The sequence below is a fragment of the Pecten maximus genome, unplaced genomic scaffold (assembly GCF_902652985.1).
Source record: "Pecten maximus unplaced genomic scaffold, xPecMax1.1, whole genome shotgun sequence".
NCBI lineage: Eukaryota > Metazoa > Mollusca > Bivalvia > Pectinida > Pectinidae > Pecten > Pecten maximus.
The window spans coordinates 33,657-56,847 of NW_022983095.1; the positions used below are offsets into that span (position 1 = coordinate 33,657).

The window sequence follows — 23,191 nt, forward strand, 5'->3', positions numbered from 1 at the left end:
GAAGAATTCCGTCCTGCATTCCAGAAGCTTGGGGAGTTAATGTGCATTCTAGAAAAAGCTTTGCATTTAATTCTCACAGCAACTGCTACACCGAAATCAATTGCAAGTCTATCTAAACAGCTGAATTTGAAAAATCCACTTGTTATCAGTGAGAATGTGGACCGTCCAAAGATATTTATAGACATTAGAACCAGATTGCCAAACTTTCATAAATTTGACGAATTTGATGACTTGATACAACCAGTGGCAACAGAATTGCTGGAAAAAGGAGTTCATTTTCCAGTAACCATAATGTATGTGGAAAGTTTGGAAGCATTGTCCTATTTTTATCAGTTTCTTTCGTATAAACTTAAGGGTGCCAGCTATGATGGTGAGGAAATTCCACAGAATAGAATATATGCCCAATACCACAAAGATTATGCAGAGTCCATGAAGAAAATCACTATTCAAGAACTGACTAAAGAAACCCCTAAAGTCAGATTAGTTTTGGCAACTGTTGCACTGGGAATGGGGCTTAATGCTCCAAGTGTTTCACGTATCATTCATTGCAGGCCCCCAACAACCCTGGAGAAATACCTACAAGAAATCGGTCGTGCTGGACGTGTTGGACAACCGTCAGTGGCAATTCTTTACTACAACAAAAATTATATTGCAAAAAACAGAATCGGTATGACGGAAGAAATGAGAAAGTTTTGTGAAAGTGAAACATGTTATAGAATTATTCTTGTGAATTACTTTGGATTTGAAAGTGTTGTTTTTTCAGGACCAAAGGAACATTTTTGCCCCATTTGTGGCAGAAAATGACTCGTCGTTACTGACTGTATATATGATTTCTCCCGTCAAGTGTAATTTTAAGCAACTCGCTGCATCTAGTCACATACACATCATTCTTGTGGATTCTGTTGCTGTATAAAGTAGATTCTTAAGACAATTGTTCACAGGGATTATATTTAATGCCAGGTATAGTGACACTCTCACTATGTCATGATCACTTTTGCAGAGATTATTTCCTGTGAGAAACCATCCAATAACACTGTCACAATAACACCAGTTTCATTTGTTTGATATGATGGATATAAACTGCCCGATCACCAATTGTTAGGAGATCTGGAATCACTGAATTTTGTTTGTGGTCAAGATACTTCAGTTATTACACATTTCAATTTAAATTCACTTTAGATTCTTTTACTCTGTACAGTAGACATACCAAACAAATACCTGAATATCTTTTATGGGCAGGAAACATTGTTTATTCACCCCAATAGAGCTGAATTTACACATTGTTTGGAATGAACTTATTTTCATAAAATGATAATGTTTCAGTTGTATTTTGTTTTAACTTGGGGGCACCGGTAGGGGACATGTATTGGTCTAGCAATACTCACAGAATGCTTGTTTTATTTAGCTTGGTATTTACCCATGTATGACTAATTATTATGTAAAATCATTCTGTCATATTTATGTTTTGACATCTTGCAATTGCATGTCCTTTGAAAAGGGCAAGAACACAGAATCACTGGCAATCTGAAAATGGTGTTTTTTGTTTTTTTTTGTTTTTTAAATAATTGATTATAAAAATTTATAATCAATCATTAACCTTTGTAATTGATTTAAAACAATTTTGAAACAATTTATATTAACTTATATTAAACACGCTTGTTGGCCTGGATGGAAGCGCACGAAAGGTCTTGCTGTGGGAGGAAACCATTATAGTACCTGAAGAAAACCCAAGTGGTCGGACAGGTGACCTCATATCTTTCCACATCCGATAGGGGGAATCGAACCCCGGCCGCCTAGGTGAAAGGCAAGTGCATGTGTTACCAATGTGCCACCTGAACACCCCCCATTGGTTCAGCAGGATTAACTTATTGATTATAATGAATAATCATACCAACACTAATGATTGGTGAAACTCACAGTGTGATATATATGGCTAACAACAATACAAAAGAATATGTGGACAGGAGACTCTGGTCTACTACCTGATACAGACGACTCGATTGCACCAATGCAACATCGTTACACAAAAGTTATTATAACTTAATAAGGAAAAATCAGACTATAGTTAAAATCTTTGTCACTTATTTATTGCTAATGAGTCCACATATGACAATTTATTTGATTACTGTGTATATAGTATCATTGGTGGCATTTGATAATGATTTCCTAGATCAACAGTATTCAGGCAGTTACATAATGCAAACAGTTGATATTTTGAACAATTAATTACTTAATGAAATCCCTGTGAATATTTAGGATTCTTCATTGTCAAGCTATATGGAGCTATATATATGTGTGTGTATATATATACAGTTGTCGTGTTGAATTTATATTTTTAAACTATATATAGTTATATATAGCAGACATTTAACAAGGATCTACTTAAAATACATTTACATCTATATGAATTAAAATATTGCAATTAAAACAATATTATCAGAAAAGTTAAGTACATGTATTGAAATAGATACAGTGAACAAGCTAAAGCGATGACTCTCAGATTCTCACTTGTTGGTACCTGTATATACATCTTACTTGGCATCAGATTGCACAAGATATATCAAGGAACTTTAAACTAGCAGGGATTCGACTGCGTCTGATACAAAAAGTAATTTCTGTTGAAATTGGGGCATACGATGAAGTCAATTGTATTTATATTAATTGAACAAGTAATGCGGTGAGTATTTATATATATTGATCAACATTTTCAAAGACAGAAACTATATACAGCTCCAAATATACTTTTTGAATAAAAACAACAAGATGCACATGGGCCTTAATGGTCACCTGAGGTGTTAAATGTCTTTGATTTTAGCATATTTAACCCCTATAACCTACAAATGAAGGTCAAGGTCGTTCATTTAAACAAATTTTGTAACACTACATCCTAGCATGCATTAGGGCCATCTGGACAACTTTGTTATTGAGAAGTTGTTCACACTTTCACAAGGTGCCACACCACATTCATTACATCAAGTTGAAACCGGAAGTCAGCAGTACTACTATAATATTAGTGTTACCAAAAATGAAACCTAGTGTGGCAGATCATATCATCCATCTTGCTATATATCAAGCTAGTCAATAGATATATATACTGTAATTCACACACACACACACACACACACACACACACACACACACACACACACACATATATATATATCTAGTATGTAAACAAGATATATGGTAGAATACATAAAAGTGTTTCTTAGGGTCACACATAAGTAATGTGGATTCAACCAAATGTATATTATACATGTCATGTATTAATATTTATACCTTACAGGGTATTTGGTTCCCACCTACATCAATCAGGTGTTACAAGAGTATATTTTTATACCGGTTATATATTCTCTTCACAGACCTATGCTATACATTGATACAAAATACAGTTTGGTCATCTGTATGTGAAATGATCATTAATATGACACTATATGTACTATATGAATTTCAGCATATGCCGAGATTTATACAGAAACTTAATTACCTGGTTGGCGGGTAGATCCTCACCTACACCGAGTTCTTAGTAAATCACCAATATATATGCACACAGAAGCACAAATACATAAGACTAGTAATCTATATATACACATGTAAATGTGTTTTGATATATCAAGAATGTAACCTGTATGGGTGACGAGTGTGTCGCACGTTCAACTGGTTTTTAACTTTTTATAGTATTCTCGCATACTTTTGTACCCACCTATAGGTTATATGTGGATATGTGCATTATTTGCAGATTACTATCTGGGTGTTGGGTATTTCCCACCTACACCATAGATATCCACTATAAACTGGCATATAAAAACATGTAAAAGTAAATTTAAAATATATACATGTAATAGGTACTAATACAATTGATTACAATCATGTAGACATCTCATAATTGTTGTGAAGGTAAGTAATTAATGAAACAATAGTTGCACTAGTACTGTTACACTGATCATGATGTATATTGGAAGGTATGCGGTTATAGTGAGTAAGCAATATGGTTGCAAGGGTGGCGGGTAGACCCACCTACACCTACCATAATTTACTTATAAGTCACAGTCTTCCCTTGAACTCACACCTTCCATTCAAGAACTGACTAAAGAAACCCCTAAACATTCTCTTCACATATACAGATGTACAACTTATCAAACTTCATTGTCAGAGTTGTCATCAGCAGGAATAGAAATTCCTTTTCTCAGTCTTTCAACTTTCTTTTAGATAGTTTTCTTTTGTAGCCTTGGACTTTATCAAACAGTGAACCCTCCGGTTTTCTTGTAGTCAAATCATGCACGTCGTATTGGGCAAAACACTTTTCACGGGTGTTGTATCCATGGACGCAGCCATGTTTACCCCTCCCCCTCCCGCCCCGCATCCGGGAACTTGAAAGTAGTTCCAATATGGCGACGACCGTGATATATCCGAGGTTAGATGACCGTAGAGAATCGGCCGAGGTGTTCCGAGTGTTGACTCCATATCTGGCGTCCGATACTTTACGTTATAACTAAGACTTGCTACGAATTATAGGTGCTGCTCGTTTTGCTTTCCCGGTCTAGCCGATTTAGCCGTTTCTAATCGGCAACTCGCTCGATTGGCCATCCCGCCGTCCCGTCGGCTTAACCGGGACCTGCCGATCGCCCCGAAAAAATTTCAGCGGGACAATCGGGACAAGATGGCGGCTTGAAAGGTGAGAGGTTTCGTATTTGTGAATTTCATCAATTGAGCAATATTAGGTGTGAAGTCGAAGCAAATTATTGCGTCGATAAGCGATATGAAGTGAAGTTGAAGCAATTAAGGAGATTTTGTCTTATATATAGCAAGTATGATACTGTATATAAACGTTGTTGCAATCATCCCATGTACAACACGTGTTTATTATTAGTATAACAACAGGAACTTGACGTTCTGTCAATAAGAATACAGTAGGTATATAACTCATATAAAATACCATGTATACTGTAGTATACAGGGTATTTTTTTAACATATAGGTTATTAAATATTCTTATTACTCCTAATATATATATATATAATAACCCATAAAAATACAGGTTATTAGGCCAAGCTTATAACATTATATTATTGTCAATCTCATGTGGTACAATTTATTAGCGCTACTACATAGGTTTACTTTTGGTTTATCTGTGCATACGGACAATATAGGAGATATATTTGATATTGCTGATTTCTTAAAAGAATATCAGAAGATAAAGTGTACTTTAAAAACTTTGAAATTATGGCAGCTAAACGTGTGTTGCGACCCATATAGGTATCCGGTAGGTACCTAACCATACACAGGTGTGCTGTTCAAGACCCATATCAGTATAGCATGTGTGTATTAGACATTTGTAACGAACCCCTATGATAGGCCTACAAGTGAATTTGTTGTAATTCATAGATGGACGTAACACCAAAGTGGACCTGCTTTTTGTGTGCCCAGCCAGCTCCATTCCACTCTCTTGCTTCACTAGAAGCGCAGGAAAAATCTGGAAACACAGAGATATATATAGACGGTGATTACAAGTGAGTATAATTACAAAGAAAATCTTGTGAGTTATGTTAAACATTTGACACAAGGCCGTGAAATAGAGGAGAATTAATTATAAAAGACATATAAGTTTAATTATATACTGTAATTACGATTTTGTTATCGGTCTGTATTTGATGTTCTATATACTATGGGACGATGGTATGTCTTCTTAGTGGGAACAATATATACAGTAGTACATGTATTAGTATTCAAAATTATCGATTACATAACATACATAGCAGCATCTTTTAACGAGAATGTTCCTGATCACAGGATTTATTTGCGCTGCCCGTCCTGCAGGAGGTGTTTTCATCCAAGCTGCTGCGACACTTACGAATTAGAGCTACATTTAACAAAGGAAGTGAAAGGGACTTTTTGTGATCCGTGTGCAACAGGAGGTCTATTTTTTCTGACTTATGTAATGACTAATTTAAATTGGCACTGGAATAGTACCATATTAACAGATATTTTAATGTAGCTTGTCAAAGCGGCACAAGGAAAAAATGAACATAAGGAAATCCTTCATTGATGTTTTAAGAGGAAAACAAGATTCCTCTGCAGCTCATTCCAATTCCCCAAGTGCGTCTTCTGATGATGATTAAATGACGATATATATTTTATTATCTTATCCCTGTTCTACCTGAAGATTCTTTTTTATAGTCTATTATCTGTGCCAGGTGCCAAGTTTATTTCTTAAATGTCTTGAAATTGTGTTAATTCTTGTTTTATGATCATATTATACTGTTAAATGTGTTTACATGTATTTAGAGAAGACAGTGAGGTTCACAACCCAGTGCGTCTCAAATCAAATTTTTCTTAAAAATGTTGGTTTTTTTGCTTGTTTCAATCTTATTACTTTTTCAGTTATATTAAATAAATGTAACTTCAAATATTTGGGCTAGGTGCAAGATGTAATTGTAACTATATATAAAATTACTGACAATTAGTTGTTTGCCCGAAATTGTTTTTTATGATCAATGAAAAGTGAACGACAGCGTATTTGCTCTGTATTCTGTTTGTTTCAATATATGTATTGAAAGAGGAAAGTGCAATTTCTTTTTGTAAAAGTTAAATGAAATGTTGTTGATGTAGTTAAGGTAATGTTCATGCAATTATTTCTACTTACAAAATATCTATGCTTGTAACCGACATTTATACTTATAAAATACAAGTCATGTGTGCAGATGCCCTGCAAAAGAATGGAGTGGAATCCTTTCCTGTTGTAATATGCATTAGCATCCTCTGCTGGAGCTTCGATTGGGATGTGTGACCCATCTATTGCTCCAATGATATTTGGGAATTCATATGAACCTGTATCATTGAAGCGTTCTGATATTGACAAATAATCACCAGTCGTTGGCCATTTGATGAATTTCTTCAATGAAGAGTTAATTGCATTAATTACTTGTTCCCTACACTTCAAAAACGAAGAATCGGTTACACCAAATCTGTCACTTAAACTACGTATTGTATCCATTGACGACAAATAACGAATGGTCATCAGTACCTTCTTCTCCATCGGAATCGGTTCTCTACCTCCTGCACATACACGTTGTTTTAACTGTTCACATTCACTAAGGTGCTGACAAAGGACATCAAATGTTTCACGATTCATTTTAAAAAACCTTTTGAAGTCATCTGGTAAGTAGTTCGGGATTGTTTCTTCAAAATACCCTTCTGTTTTTGTTCGATCTTCTCGTAAACTGCAAGTCAAACAATAAATTATCAAATGAAAAGCTACAGCCTACATAACCGTCAAAAGAATAAACCTAACATGATTATTTCATCGCTTCTGTTATCTGAAATCTGAAACCCCTATTTGGACCCTAGGTAGTGTTAAATATTGCCTAGGATCCTGTAAATACTGTATGGAAAAGGACAATAGTGTATCCAATGTGCGCAACCTGAAGGAAGTCGCGTTTTTTAAGTATATAGTTATTACAATAATACATCAAAAAAGCCAAAAGGCTTAGTTCGATGTCTAACAGTGATTACAGTGATAACAACCAGATGGTCTTGAAAATACACTTACAACGTCCCCCCCCATGTACAATTATTTTATTTTTCATACAAAATTTGTACTTACTGCGTTGTGAGGTGTTGAGTCGCCTCCATCAAGCATTCCATTTCTTCCCCTTCACTATCCATAAACATATCCAACATTGCCAACGCTATTGCATCGGCCGCCATCTTGCAATACAGCCGGTACACTCGATTGGAAAATGCGCCGGTCACATGACCGGCTCTCCCGAAGTTGAGTCGGCATGTGTCGAAACGAGCAGCACCATAGACACCTCGGCCTAGCTGCGATAACGTAGCTCTGGACGACGGACGGACAATTTCTGACAGATGGTCGTCGTCAGAGCTACGATTCCCTCCCATTGCTCGTAATGTAGCAAAACAGTAAACCTCGAAAATGCTAAAAATAGCGGATATCGTTTAACTTTGGAGTAATAGTTCGTATTATTAAACATTTCTAATACAATTTTGCAATGTATTAGCCTACCGTCTAATCTAGAAATCTTTAATTCGCATATTCTGATATCATACTGCTCGGAGTTGTCTCCGTGATCCGCCATGATACTTCTCGAAGAACTCTCGCGAGGATTCTAACCCAAATATGGAACCCGTGATCCATATATGGATGAAGCTACTACGATAAATAAATACATAATCAGAGATATTTAACCATTCTTTTGTAACTCTTGTGAAGAAAGCGAATCTTACTTTGCGTAATTAAATAATTTCAGAATGAATTGACCTTCCTTACCGAGATATATTACTCCGAATATGTTTTTCTGTTGAAATCTCGCGGGAAACCTCATTAGCATCAATTTATTTTGATTTCCTTATAAGGAAATTGACCTTTACACTTGTATCAAAGATGGCGGTATGTTTGAACTGATATCTCCGTGTGTCTTGCTCGTTTGGGATTTTACTATTTATTGTCAAACATTTGAAGTAATATGCAGGTTTGTTGCTTGAATATTCATAATAGATACCAGAATCATCAATTTACATGTGTTTTTTTTATCCGAGAAAATTTTTACCACTGCTAATACTGCCCGATGTGAATCACATCGGGGCTTGCTACACTATCGGCAATGGGAGGGACTTCATACCCTGCCGGAGAGCAGTGTAGGCAGGGTATGAATATTCGTTCTAACCTCGGCCCTGTGGTTTAGTCGGCCTTATACACCTAAATGTAAATGTAAAATTAGGACGAAACAACCTGGGACGAACGGGATTTCGCGCAAATCGACACATGGGGCGAACCGACCCGTTACCGGAGATAGGAAGATAAGGGAAAGTACTTCTGTTATATTTCCACGGTTACATCTAGAAAATACAGCCAGGGAAAGACGGATAGTTCTGCATCCATATATCTCCTATACATCATAATGGACAGTGGTAAGAACTGACTTCAGGAATGCTGAAGTTTACCTACGAAACAAGCGAATTGACCACGTGCTGAGATACATCGTCCACTGGATAAGTATGGCTCCACGTGCTGAGGGATCTATGTGTACGCGATCCCATCGTCCACATCTGTTTTTAAACCGTTTAACTGTACAGAAAAATCATACCAAATTGACATTTTATTACATACAGTGTTCTACTGCATTTAAAGGGCTGGTCCGAGTCGTCTATGACTTAATAGGTACTGTAGCAACATCTCATTTTCGGCCAATCCACAATCGCCCCACATTCAAACGCTAAAGGGTCAAAAAGGACATAATGTGTTCATTCTTATTTCTGTTGTTGCTGCTGTATTCCTCACAAATGACCGGCGAGCTTGTGCCATGGGGCGTCGTCCGTCAACATTTTATTTAAATCTATTATATTGAAACCACGTGTAGCGTCACCGGTGTCTTTGTATGTAAATGGAAAGGAATTAATATAAGCTCTAAGCTTGTTTTCCCACCCCATAAAAGATATTTGTATATGTATTGATTATTTTGATTAATGAATAAAATATTGTTTAAACTAATGCTTACGGATTAATTTAAAAGCGGAAGTAAATAGACTTCCGGTATATTAATAACGACGCTAACTGAGAGCACGAGGTATGTTATAACTAACACTATCCATTCCTGTTACATCCCCCCCCCCCCCCCCTTTTGAAAAATAGGCCATATACACAAACCTACAACGTAATGATAGGTGTGGCATTTGCCTATAATAGACTAAATGTTATAATTTATAAATCAATTAGATGCTGTCCCAAATCTATCTCACATGGAGTCTTGATATAACCAGCTAGACTATACATTAATATTGATATACAAAATACAAAATTAAAAGTTCCATTACAACAGGAATGTATAAGTAAGTACCATATTAACTCTATGACTATCTAACATATACATGTAGTATACTTGAAAACTAAATTTAAATTGATAAACAAATATCAATTCAATAACACTCAACATATACAATTTATTCAATGGCAATACATTATCAATTTCGAAAAAATATAATTACTGTCCATTCGCTAATGCGATAACACCGCTTCACACGCGACGTGCCACTATTAAACATTTTCACTTTATACACAAGGCACATAATCCACATGAATATAATATTAAGAAGGGAAGTTAATGTCCACCCGTATGCATAAAGCTTAGTGATTCCTGTTACACATATACCCGTGATTATCATTTGTTGTTGTGTGCTAAACAATGCGTGCAAGTTAGACGGAATTCTCGTCGTCTGCGATTTGGTCTGTAAAGTAGCTTAGGCTAATCGGACGTTTTGTGGCAAGTGACTCTGTAGTGGCTTTGGCTCTTACAAGGTGTACGTACCCTTAGTCGCGATGTTAGCCGTACTCTGGGGGGTTCAGCCTAGGATTTTCGGAGGGATATCGTGTCTAGTTTGACATGTGTCTGCTTCGGGTTGTTATTGCGGCATCTTTAGAGATGGGCCGTGCTCAGCATGAATCGAGTGCTGTTATTGGTCGAGGCACTGGCGGCGGAGCCAGTCGCTGGGTCTCATAATTAGGTTCACTGGGATCACAAGGTCACGGGTATAAAAGTCGAGCACGTGTGTGAAATTGTGCCGTTGTGTCCCAGGCTCGGTTATAACCGGAACAAGGACGTAAAGCCACATCAATCAATCAAGAAATTGGGCCTTTCTGCCGGAGAATTGGTGAGTTGCAGTCGGTTTCCGCATCATTTCTGACGCTTTGAAAACAGCGACTCAGAATAATGGAGCTAGTTTAGACACTTATGCTTTGAAAACAGAGCAGACTAATGTACGCTGTTAGGCTCTTTTAGAACATGACACGCTCGGAAAACTGAGCGAGCTTTCGGTATGTTTACATTATTTACGTAGGTTTACTTCAGCTACGCTCTCAAAACAGTGGTGGGTTTGGCTTTAAAACACATCAGCTTTGGGCTGGAGTTAATTAAGGAGTCGGGGATGTGATATTATTACTGTTTGTCTCCATAGTTATGTAGGTTCTGTAATGTTTGACATGGGGTTTTTTTTGGAACTAGGCCTAAAGGGGAAATTCGTAAAGTTGGCATAGGGGAGCAAGTACATGGGCCTGCTATCCGACCGGCCTCTATCTATTTCTGGATTATTGCCTTAATTATGTCTGAATATAATACAGCCCTACGGAGATTTTTTGCTGTAGTAGGTAAGCGAGGCCCTTTATATTTCAGAGGAAAACCATACCGAAAACCATGTATTAATTCTTCTGCTACTGGTATTTTTTTTTTGGGGGGGGGGGGGGGGGGGGGGGGGGATGGGGGGGGGGATATGTAGATAAAAGATGTGACAGCAGTTCTAATTTGATTGGGGAGTAGCTTAATGAGTGTATTGACCTATTTCTTGCTGCACTTTGATCTTGGGTGTTGTCCCCCACAAACCGCGCATGCGTGTATAAATTTGCAGTTGGCCCCAAAGGAACAATGCCCCTTATTGAACCCCCAGCAGTCTTTAGCCCGTGAGGTACGAAAACTATTTGAAAATCCCCCATCGCCTAACTGTTTACTGGACCCAGCTGTTGGTGTCGCCTCGTTCGTTATTTGAATGGGAGTTACTTCCCTTTGTACAGGCATCCTATTAGACATGTATAAAAGCCAAAGCTCATTATCAATAACCCCCCATGACGAGTTTGGGTAGCGAGTTTTCTTAAGGCGATATTGCTCGTCGTAGTTTGACCACTCGTTAGATGATGACATACTTGCTGCAAGCCTTATATCTGCCATATACTTGAGGAACTCTTGTGCTTTCCCCGGGTGTTTTTCCAAGGCGATACTCGTAAACACCATGCAAGCGCTTGTCCAATGGTGAATGTTTGTTATGGGTTTCACATATATGCGTTTTTGGACAACTAACTTGCCGTTTTTCATTACTAGATCGCCCCCCCCCCCCCCCCCCCCCCCCCCCCCCCCCCCCCAGCTTGATCAAGGTCCCTAGCAGATTTGGTCAGGAGATTTAGCCCTATGAACACGTCCCGGGCCCATATTTTTTCCTTTAATTTCAGCGGAACATGCCCCCCGATTTCATCGAACACACTAGTTGCCGGGCGGGGATCCATATCAGGGATCATGACCCATTCTGTACTCAGCCCCCGCCACATTACCGGACGTTCCCGGTCTTTCAAGGAAATGGACCTCTGGAGTCGAAGCCCTCACAGCGGGGTTGGACACATGGCTGGTATCGACATCCGCGGGGGTGGGGGGTGCACACCACACCGGGAGAACTTTCTTTCCTCTTATTTGCTGACTTGTCGGCCTCTTCAAAACGGGCTGGCACCCTCCTTGGTCTTTTCCCCCCGTCCTTTGGCACTCGTCTTTTGAGAAGATTCGTTTCTGCCCATGGCGATGATGATAGATTCTAGGTTCTCAAATTTTGTGCGTTAGTTATGCTGCAATGGAGCTGCGTGTGATCAGGGTCACTAAGACGCTTAAGTATCAACTGTAGGGAAGACGAGTTATGTCCCTTGGCCCTAACTCTAGTAAGGCTAATATACTTCCTTGTTTGAAAAGAGATTATCTTACATTACATTAATAATCTCAATTATATCACAACAATCATCCATATCATCCATGTAAAGCTGCCCTGCAGGTATGGCGTAAGAATTGTACCTGCTGCCTCCCTAGTATGATCGTAAGAGGCGACTAAATTTGGGATCTTATCTTTTCTCTTCTTTCTGAACAACTTCCTAATGTCTCCCTTGACAATGCCTCACATTTGGCCTTTAGTTGAGCGTTCGCCGCTGTGAGGAAGGCTTTGGGTTCTGTCCCCTAGCCGAGACATACCAAAGTCTTTAAAAATGGTAGTTGCTGCTCCTGCTTAGCGCTCAGCATATTAGGAGTGGACGACTGGTGTGCCCGTTGTCAGTATAATGTGACCGGGTGGGGTGTGCTGCTGGGTGTCTTCGGCAGTATGCTTCAGTGAGGTAGCACTATAAATCGGCAAAAGTTCCGGCCTATCACAATGAGACTTAACACGAACAGACCTTAGCTGTTAATAGGACGTTAAACAAAATAAACCAAACCAAATCCATGTAAAGTTCTAATTAAATTTTGAATTGTTTCATTATTACTCACCACTGAGAACGGCATCGACTCTATTAATTAGGCCCTTGATTCCCCGTTCCCCGATTCCCGAGGGGATGATAATAGCTGGCTAGTGGTTATCTTGTATTGTATTGTTTATTCACTTTAAGCCTTACGGCTCATAATGATACATATACATAATAACATAACATATAATCAATCATATGAAATACTAAATAATTCTATCATCAAATAATAAACATGATCTTGTACATTGCATGGACAATATAGATGTTCGAAAACAATTATAGGTACAAGATTAAGAAATTAATAAAGATGGGCGGCTCTAAAGTGACAAGTGCAATTTTAAACATAAATATTAATTCATAATTGATGGTGAATAATTGAAGAATCGGCAGCAATTCTGAAAAAAAGGCTAAGTAAAATATATCAGCAAAACAATAGTAGGGTCTATATGTCAAGTAGTGCTGTCAGGGGATGGCCTATACAGCAAATGCAGGAGACGGAAAATGTATTAATGTAATATAACATAAATAAGTAAATGAGATCAAATTAAACTATGAATTCTGGACCGTGATAACAAGCTTGATTGTAAATACTTTCCGAGATTACATAAATCTTTTCTGTTACGTACAGATAAAAGCTGGAGAAGTTTGAATGAAGAAGGGCGATTCCAATAATACTTTTTGATAAACTTTTTACGAATATCTACATAGAGTGGACAGACCAAAATAAAATGGAACTCGTCCTCAACTTGGTTTTGATTACAATAACGACATTATCTATTTGCCCTTTGTATATTACGATACCGGCCTTCTTCTATACAAAGTTGATGCGAGGAGAGTCGATGATTTCGAAATTAATTTGAAATATGCATCTGCAATAGACTTTGTTAAGTAAAATTGTAACGTAAAGCTTTCGATCAGGAATTTATACAAAAAACATTTAGACGACCTTTCAAAAAATTAATTCCTTGTTTGAATAAAATTATCAATCAAACGCTGCTTAAAACAGTCATTCCTTGTTTGAATAAAATTATCAATCAAACGCTGCTTAAAACAATGTAAAATAGTTTCGTTATCAACACATTGGGTTAACCAATTAACATCACCAAAACCTGATGACAATAAAAGGTTTCTAACTTGGCAACGCCAATTACCATTTCTGTGATTACTATCATTCATTTCTTCATAAACTGACTTAAGAATTCAATTGTCACATTTAATTAATTTCAACCAATATATAATCATTCGACATTTTCTGATAATATGTAAAGGCAGGCGCCCTAACTCCGAGTATACCATTAAAGATGACGTGCTTTTCTTTACATTTAGGATTCTTCTTAAAAAGTCAACCATAATTAAGAACGGAAGAAACATAAACATCAAAAACATTTAGTCTAGAATCTACATTAAGAGACAAATTATTACAAATTCTTAATGCATTATGCATACATTTCCGACCTTGTTCAGCAATTTTTTCTTGGGTTTTTGTAAACTTGCAATTACAGTTTAAAACTACACTAATATAATTAAATTTGTCAACAATTTAAATTTCATTTCCATCGAATAGAAATTGTTCGGCGATACGTAATCGGCCACCATTTCGAAATACAACAATTTTTGTTTTTTTGTTCCCCGATTCCCGAGGGGAGGATAATAGCTGGCTAGTGGTTGTCTTGTATTTGTGTATCCTATATATCACCACGCTTGACCATAGTGTCTGGCTAATGATTACTCCCACAGGGCATATCTTGTGGATTAGGGAACCACGTTCTCACTTTGTCTAACACACATTTAGGTAAAATATCCCTTTTATGCCAGGCTAGCTTTCTCCTATGTGGGTCCTGCTGCAAAGCATGCAGTTTTTTTGTTTTGTATCTATCATCCAAAAGCACTTCCCTGTGCAAAAGCATTGTCTCAAAACGCTTATATTTCTCTTTCCTAAAACTGTTATTTTGCTTGTTTGGCTCAGTATTTTTAGTTTCCCACCGCATTTGTCGGTTAACTTCACACACCGAACACGAACATACCGCAGCCTCCCAAAAAACACATACGCACTCACCACACGCATGCATGTCGCACGCACGGGAGGCCGTCCTTAAATGACCTTAGCTGTTAATAGGACGTTAAACAAAACAAACCTAAACCAATCAACATGTCGGAGAAAAGGACACGTCCACCATCATTCAAATTAGAAATGAGGGCAGATTTTTCAAAAAAGCAATATTACTTGAGAAATTACAGATTGTTAGAGAACAGACTTTGACATAATTGAAAATATTTTGGACTTTTGGATTGAAGAAATGAAATCCTGCAAACATCACAAAGAAATTCCACGAATACCAGCAGCAAACCTGCGTGCTACACGGACGCAAGTGAATCAGAAGTTCTTTGTAACAACACAAAACTCAGTTTCAAGACTTATGGAAATTGCAGCAAACCATGCCCGGCGGTGCCAAGGGAATTTGTTGGTAAAAACATCAACACGTAAAGGACATGTGGGTGTGTTGAAACTGAAATGCTCACATAAAAATCGAAACCTACCGTACCACCTTATGGTCTTCCTTACCATACCCACCATCATGACAGTACCTCATTAATGACAAAATTAATCATTCATTCGTCTGCAGTGGGATGCTGCCTTCCCATTATGGAAGATTTTGTAATGGGCTGGAATTGGTATTCTGTCAGTTGAAAAAAGAAACAAGTTTTTCTCCACCTACAAGGACTTTGTTTAGCTTGAATATGATGCATCCATCAATGATGCTCTGCTCGAGGAAGTTAACCAGCTATGAAGATTTAGATGGTGTTGATATCGTTACGGATGCTCGTCATGACTGGTGCAAAAAATCCAAAGACACCGGTGTGGTGGTTATTGGAGAAAAAAACTCAAAGTTCTTGACTGTGTTCACATAAGTAAGGTTGATGAACCAGTTACACAACGTCATGAGGAATAGGTATGTCTGTGAAATTTACAGTCGGAGAAATTAAATCAAGTGGATTAACATCAGTTTTGTGAGTATGATGTTATTGTATTGTACACATGTATACAGCCATGTGCCCAGTCTTACTATTACTATTTATATCGCAGCACTGCTGCTTATCTCACTGTAGGCGTGTCATTGTCCTTATAGGCTTAATGGCTGTCCCGGGGGGGGGGGGGGGGGGGGGGGGGGGGGGGATTTAACTGGGTCAGATCGGGTCTTTAAGGGACGATTGACGATTGTGTCGCCAGTGGGCTTTCATTCAGGAAAACATTGCTCAACTACTATTATACATAGGTAGCGTTGACATGAAACCAGACGTTAGGGAATCGCTCATGCTTTATCTAAGGATTTTTTTTCCAGAATCCCGTAGCCCGAAGAAATATATCCAATAACAATACCGAAATCTGCTGCTTATAATTACATATTTATCTAGACGTATATTTTATTGCACAGACATTCTTTATTTTAAAATGTATATATGAAGTGACTGACAGATGTGTCAATGAATTAACTAAACCATTCTTCAGAATGATGACAAAACTTTTGAACTGCGAGCCATAACACACCAGTCTATAATATTATGAAATGCAATCAAAAGTATACAACAAAGAAGACATAAACATGACAAATTAAAATATGAAAGCAAATGTTATAAGATAAGCATATGTAACCGTAAATGTACATTGCAAAGCCGAGACCGGCTCAAGCAGGCCAAAGCTGAGGTAAAAGCAATAAACCAAATGCTATAAGCAGCTTTACACTAAAATGCATATTGCAAAGCTGAGGCCGGCTCAAGCAAGCCAAACCCGAGGTAAAAGCAATATAACAGGAAAGATTACTTATATCGATATGCATGAAAATATAAGTTACTGAACCAAATTTTGTAAGCAGATGTAAACTAAAATGCACATTGCAAAGCTGTGACGGGCTCAAACAGACCGAAGCAAACATGTGAACGACCTACGGTATATCTTCCTTACGGATATTGATATGAATATAAAAATAACATGTCCAGAAATACCAAACCAAACCAAATACAGGGAAAAAACCAAGAACATTATGGAAGTATAATGTATACAAGATGACATCTACTGTAATGTATAAAAAAAATGCCTGGAAACCGGCTCAAGCAGGTTCCAAAAGAGTAAGCTAACTCATTAAACCACATTGTTAGCTCTGATGTACTTGCGGAAAGCAGCAGAGGATGCTGACATATCGGGCCAATGTAAATACTTGTTTCGTTGTTGGCGATGACCGCTTGCACTGGCGTGTTTTCTCGTCGATCAAAAGACAAAATAGCCGGATTTTTTATAAATATAACACATCCATCCTATGAGAAGTCGTCTTACAACAAAATAGCCAAATTGGGACGGCGTGAAATTCATCAAAATAGCTCAGTTTTAAGATTTAGTGCTAGATGCGTTAAAACAAAATGGCGATTATGAAAAAGAAATCCAAGTGAAGAAAAGTAAACAACCAATCAGCGGCCAGCAAGTGCTGTATGCTCTGAGGTACGCACGGGAGGCCGTCCTTAAATGACTTTAGCTGTTAATAGGACGTTAAACAAAATAAACCAAACCAAACCCTAACGGGATAAAAAAAAAGGGGTCCCATAAAGGGACATAACTCAACAAAACAGAATAAAATTACAAGAGAAAGTTAATGTGTTGCAGCATAAAACCAGCCATTTGCATAGCTTGCATATACATATCAACACGAGTGTGACAATAAGCTTTGTTATGTTGAATACAAGGTTCCTTAGAAGGATATAGACAAAGGAATATCTAAATCTTTCAATGACCCTTCAAACTGGGAGGTACAGGGTCATTCTCTGCTGGTTATTTAACAGGGAGAAGATCTGTCCCATCAGGTTTACAAGAACCGGTCAACGTTGGCCGAAAGTGATCTTCTGCCGCAGGTGAGGTGAAATGTTTCCAAGGTTCCTTAGAAGGATATAGACAAAGGAATATCTAAATCTTTCAATGGCCCTTCAAACTGGGAGGTACAGGGTCATCCTCTGCTGGTTATTTAACAGGGAGAAGATCTGTCCCATCAGGTTTACTGAAATGTTTCCAAGGTTCCTTAGAAGGATATAGACGAAGGAATATCTAAATCTTTCAATGACCCTTCAAACTGGGAGGTACAGGGTCATCCTCTGCTGGTTATTTAACAGGGAGAAGATCTGTCCCATCAGGTTTACTGAAATGTTTCCAAGGTTCCTTAGAAGGATATAGACGAAGGAATATCTAAATCTTTCAATGGCCCTTCAAACTGGGAGGTACAGGGTCATTCTCTGCTGGTTATTTAACAGGGAGAAGATCTGTCCCATCAGGTTTACAAGAACCGGTCAACGTTGGCCGAAAGTGATCTTCTGCCGCAGGTGAGGTGAAATGTTTCCCAAGGTTCCTTAGAAGGATATAGACAAAGGAATATCTAAATCTTTCAATGGCCCTTCAAACTGGGAGGTACAGGGTCATCCTCTGCTGGTTATTTAACAGGGAGAAGATCTGTCCCATCAGGTTTACTGAAATGTTTCCAAGGTTCCTTAGAAGGATATAGACGAAGGAATATCTAAATCTTTCAATGGCCCTTCAAACTGGGAGGTACAGGGTCATCCTCTGCTGGTTATTTAACAGGGAGAAGATCTGTCCCATCAGGTTTACTGAAATGTTTCCAAGGTTCCTTAGAAGGATATAGACGAAGGAATATCTAAATCTTTCAATGGCCCTTCAAACTGGGAGGTAAAGGGTCATCTTCTGCAGGTTATTTAACAGGGAGAAGATCTGTCCCGCCAGGTTGACAAGAACAGAGCCAAGTCCTGAGGTTGGCAGACGAGAAAGGAGCATTTGAGACAAAATCCGGGTGAAGTTAACGGTTTCCTTTAAGACTGAAAAGGATGGGTCCTTCAGCTCCTGCCCTGCAGGTAGGCGTAAGAATTGTACCTGCTGCCCCCATTGCATGACCGTAAGAGGCGACTAAACTTTGGATCTTATCTTTTCTCTTCTTTCTTAACAACCGCAGCCTCCCAAAAACACGTACGCACTCGCCACACGCATGCATGTCGCACACACGGGAGGCCGTCCTTATATGACCTTAGCTGTTAATAGGACGTTAAACAAAATAAACCAAACCAAACCACATACACACTAAGCACACGCTTGCATGTCGCACGCACGGGAGGCCTTCCTTAAATGACCTTAGCTGTTAATAGGACGTAAAATAAATCAAACCAAACCAAACCTCCCCCACACAATTAATTGTCGAATAGCTCTAAACCATCCTGTTCTTGCCCAATGACTAAATGTGAACATCAATCCTTTACTAGAAGTGAGGCCCATATTACCCCAAAAATAAAGAAAAGGTAAATTTGGACTCGACAAGGTGAATTTTCTTGACTAGACTTGCCAGATGCTCTTCCCAGTAACTATTTAATCCGAATCAGACAGATCAGATGTAATGGATGTGTTTTATTTAAGTAACTTTAAAAATACCATTACACCAACCATGCAATGATGTATAAACAGATGCAGTATTAAAAACAGAAAATCATATTTTTGTATTATGTCATTTGTATTCATTATTTTGTATTGAGTCATTTTGATTCATCAAAGTCCCACTAAATGTTGTTTGGCCAGCCCCTGTTCTTCAACTTCCTTTTAGTTTCGAACCACTTTTCAATGTATGGTTTGCTGTCAAACTCCTTCAGGAGAGGCCCTTCACTGCTAACACGAATAAGACATTCGACAGGCCTAAAATAAAATATTGTTTGCCTAAACCTGACCGACACGATAAAAAAGCTCCGACTCAAATTATTTCATTGAAAATCCAGAACAATGATTTATTTTCGTGTTTAAGCCCACACGGCTAGGAATGGTGCCGTGAACGGTCTAACAGGATTACGCATCAATGTCTTTCATTGAACCTTTAACTTTGGTTCGCTAGCCACATTCCACCCGACCGTCTTGCACTTAACCAGAACCAGGTCTGGTTTCAATTTTTTTACCCTGCAGGTAGGGCGTAAGAATTGTACCTGCTGCCCCCATTGCATGATCGTAAGAGGCGACTAAATTTGGGCTCTTATCTTTTCTCTTCTTTCTTTACAACTTTTTTCTTCCTAACGTCTCCCTTGACACTGCCTCACTTTTGGCCTTTAGGTTAGCGTTCGCCCCTGTGAGGAAGGCTTTGGGTTCTGTCCCCTGGCCGAGACATACCAGAGTCTTTAAAAATGGTAGTTGCTGCTCCTGCTTAGCGCTCAGCATACAAGGATGTGGACGACTGGTTGGCCCGTTGTCAGTATAATGTGACCGGGTGGGGTGTCCTGCTGGGAGTCTTCGGCAGTATGCTTCAGTGAGGTAGCACTATAAATCGGCAAAAGTTCCGGCCTATCACAAGGAGACTTAACACGAACATACCGCAGCCTCCCAAAACACACATACGCACTCAACACACGCATGCATGTCGCACGCACGGGAGGCCGTCCTTAAATGACCTTAGCTGTTAATAGGACGTTAAACAAAATAAACCAAACCAAACCATCTTGACCATTTTGGGTCAAATCTACTTTCGTTTTCCAAACGCCAGCAAGCATAGTTATTAGTGTGTCGAGCTATGGCAGAAAACTGATTCTCAGTTAAGAAAAGGTAGAAATAATCAATGGGGCTTGCAGTATCAATATCAAAATTTTCTGGAAGTACTGGCCCCATTAAAATATAATAATCTTATGTTTTTTTGTGGTTTTGATGTGTAGATGTGGAAGTTGTAGTTGTAGAGTTGAATAAAGATGAAGTCGTAGAGTTGAGGTTCCTCTGTTTATTGGTGCAGGTGGGTATATGATGTGTCCGTACGCAGACAGCTAAGAGCGACAATAGTTCAATGGAAGGCTACTCTTTTATAATGATCATGATGTGCATTGGCCGGGCAGATAGATTTCCCCTAACTTAATATGGTTATGGGGTTCGTGACCTGAAGTCTACATGTAAACACAACATTAATTATAACTACACAAAGATAATTGGATACAACCAGTATTACATGAACATAGTATAGATAACATCCAAGTTGTTTAGAGAACCGAAGTCCATCTAATTATTGGCAAATTAGCTAACATGTGTACATGTAGATATGATTATTTACCAGGTTCTATAATTATACTGAACATATAACAGTCGCCCTATAATGAATATTAACACGAAAGTTCCAGATATATAAAATAAAATCAAGTAATGTAAAGGCAAATAGTGGAATGTCCGAATATGGTGAACGTATTTAACATCTTCATCCCGGCATAAAACTGCATCGGGTGTTCCTAATCCGTCGAATCCATAGTACAGTGTAGTTGAAGGTAGCATGTCGTACGAGTACGGAAAAACAAATAATATGTGGATGTTTAATCATCTCACTCAATTCCGACTCATGACATATAATATTATGGAAGAGTTAATATAACAATTAAAAACTCCGTGTATAATCACGTGAGCAAACTCTCCATTTTAGATGGTAATATATGTTGAACAAATGAAAAAGTCTCTCCAAGAGATGACGTAAGTATAATGATCTGAAACTATATGTGATATGATGATATATTAAAACAGCACAGTTCGTATATATTGGTTTAAGCATAAAGTTGAAAAAAGTTCCTCTTCACATATTGAATTAATAATCCACCGATAATTGAATATACTTATACATATTTTCAAAAAAGTCACATAGGAAGTGAACGCAAATCACTTTCACACGATGATGAAAAGTCACTGGAAATACACAGATGAAATTACGCGATGAAGATGTAAATGTTATTGAAATTTACGAATGGTAGGAACACTGATTTTAATTTAAAACAATCCAGTATCACAAATCTTCTTCAGTGTCCGGCGGTGGCATGATAGAGGCGAGACGGGGATACACACTTGCTGGTCTGTAAGGCGTTGATGTCGTGGGTTTGGTGATTTCGGACGTTGGTCGGTTGGTAACTGGCGTTGGATTAAACATCATTCTTTCTTGGTCTGCGTCACTTGTAGAGGTTTTCAAGGGATTTAGATTTAAAGATTTTGCAAATTTGTTAAATTTCCTCTTTTGCCAAATACATTTGTACCAAATACACCCTAGGGCAATTATCGTTATCGCACGACCAATTGAAGAGATAATTATAACTGAATTAAAATTAAAAGGATTGTTCATTGTGGAATAGTGCGTACAAGTATGTATGAATGGTATATAACTAATGTTAAAATGCATTACAAAAAAAAATTGTTTGCCTTGTATGCAAATATGCTTATATATGAACCTCTCTTTAAAGATTACGTACACAATATCACATGAAGTTGTAGGACATTGTATATTATTAAAAGATGGAATGAACCAAATATTTATGTATATATCATTGTAAAGGTGTGTAAAAAAAAAATCAAATTGCAGTACAAGTTAAGATACAACTTATTTATAAGGAGATGAAAATATAGTTTTACGGAAAAGTAATAGAAAAGTTAACGAAAGTTAATAAATCATGGACAATTTCAATTTACGATGAAACACGTCACTGGTATCCAGTAAACTTTCGGTATTATTGAAATGTTCATAATTGTGCTCTGTGTTTTAAAATGAAAAGAATAAGACTAATAATAAAATGAAAATAATGAATTATCTCAGAAAAGTTCCTTGTGATGTGATGCGCCGGATGTGGAAACATGAATACAATATTCTTTAATTTTTTATCCCGGCATTAAACTGCTTCGGGTATTTCCAAACCGTTTGTAATGTAGTGTGTGATATGCCGTATGAGTAATGGAGAATATATTAATAGTGTGTGTAATATCACATCACTTACTCTGACATACAATGGAAGAGTTTTAATTTACATAATAATCCCTGTGTTAAATCACGTGGGTAAAACTCTCCATATAATATAGTGAAATAGTGTATAGATATGAAAACAAAAAACTTAAGTATTGAAGGAACGTTTCTGAGGATGAAATAGTCAAAGCACAATTCATGCAAACAGTTTATAATTAACAAGAGTTTGATTTTTTTGATTTTTCAGAACTATTGGTTTTATGTAAATATAGGGAAATTAATTTAACGAGATGAGAGTTCAAAACTATAGATAGTATTATGTTAGTACCTTTGTTGATGTTATTGTGGGGGAAAATTAATTTTGT

General features: G+C 37.8%; 2 protein-coding genes and 1 long non-coding RNA gene across 3 annotated transcripts; 2 read left to right on the forward strand and 1 right to left on the reverse strand.

The window, feature by feature from the left end:
- Positions 1 to 39: 39 nt before the first annotated feature.
- On the forward strand, positions 40 to 804 carry LOC117321456 (ATP-dependent DNA helicase RecQ-like). The gene has a single exon (XM_033875873.1). The coding sequence runs from the start codon at positions 40 to 42 to the stop codon at positions 802 to 804; it is 765 nt and encodes a 254-aa protein (XP_033731764.1).
- A 3,615-nt stretch (positions 805 to 4,419) lies between these two features.
- LOC117321459 lies at positions 4,420 to 5,908 on the forward strand. The gene is made up of 3 exons (XR_004531368.1): positions 4,420 to 4,675; positions 5,385 to 5,509; positions 5,790 to 5,908. It is a non-coding gene; the product is annotated as an uncharacterized LOC117321459 (long non-coding RNA).
- Positions 5,908 to 7,789, reverse strand: LOC117321457 (protein ANTAGONIST OF LIKE HETEROCHROMATIN PROTEIN 1-like). The gene is made up of 2 exons (XM_033875874.1): positions 7,603 to 7,789; positions 5,908 to 7,219 (listed from the first exon to the last, which is right to left on the reverse strand). Exons 1-2 carry the CDS (start codon positions 7,704 to 7,706, stop codon positions 6,538 to 6,540), a joined length of 786 nt encoding a protein of 261 aa, XP_033731765.1. The 5' UTR covers positions 7,707 to 7,789; the 3' UTR covers positions 5,908 to 6,537.
- Positions 7,790 to 23,191: the final 15,402 nt, after the last annotated feature.

Bases quoted from the DNA above. Each gene is read 5' to 3' on its own strand.
- LOC117321456 (XM_033875873.1), top strand. From the start codon at position 40: ATGTGCATTCTAGAAAAAGCTTTGCATTTAATTCTCACAGCAACTGCT.
- LOC117321457 (XM_033875874.1), bottom strand. From the start codon at position 7,706: ATGGCGGCCGATGCAATAGCGTTGGCAATGTTGGATATGTTTATGGAT. The intron at 7,220-7,602 runs GTAAGTACAAAT...TTTGACTTGCAG, and splicing joins ACTCAACACCTCACAACGCA to TTTACGAGAAGATCGAACAA.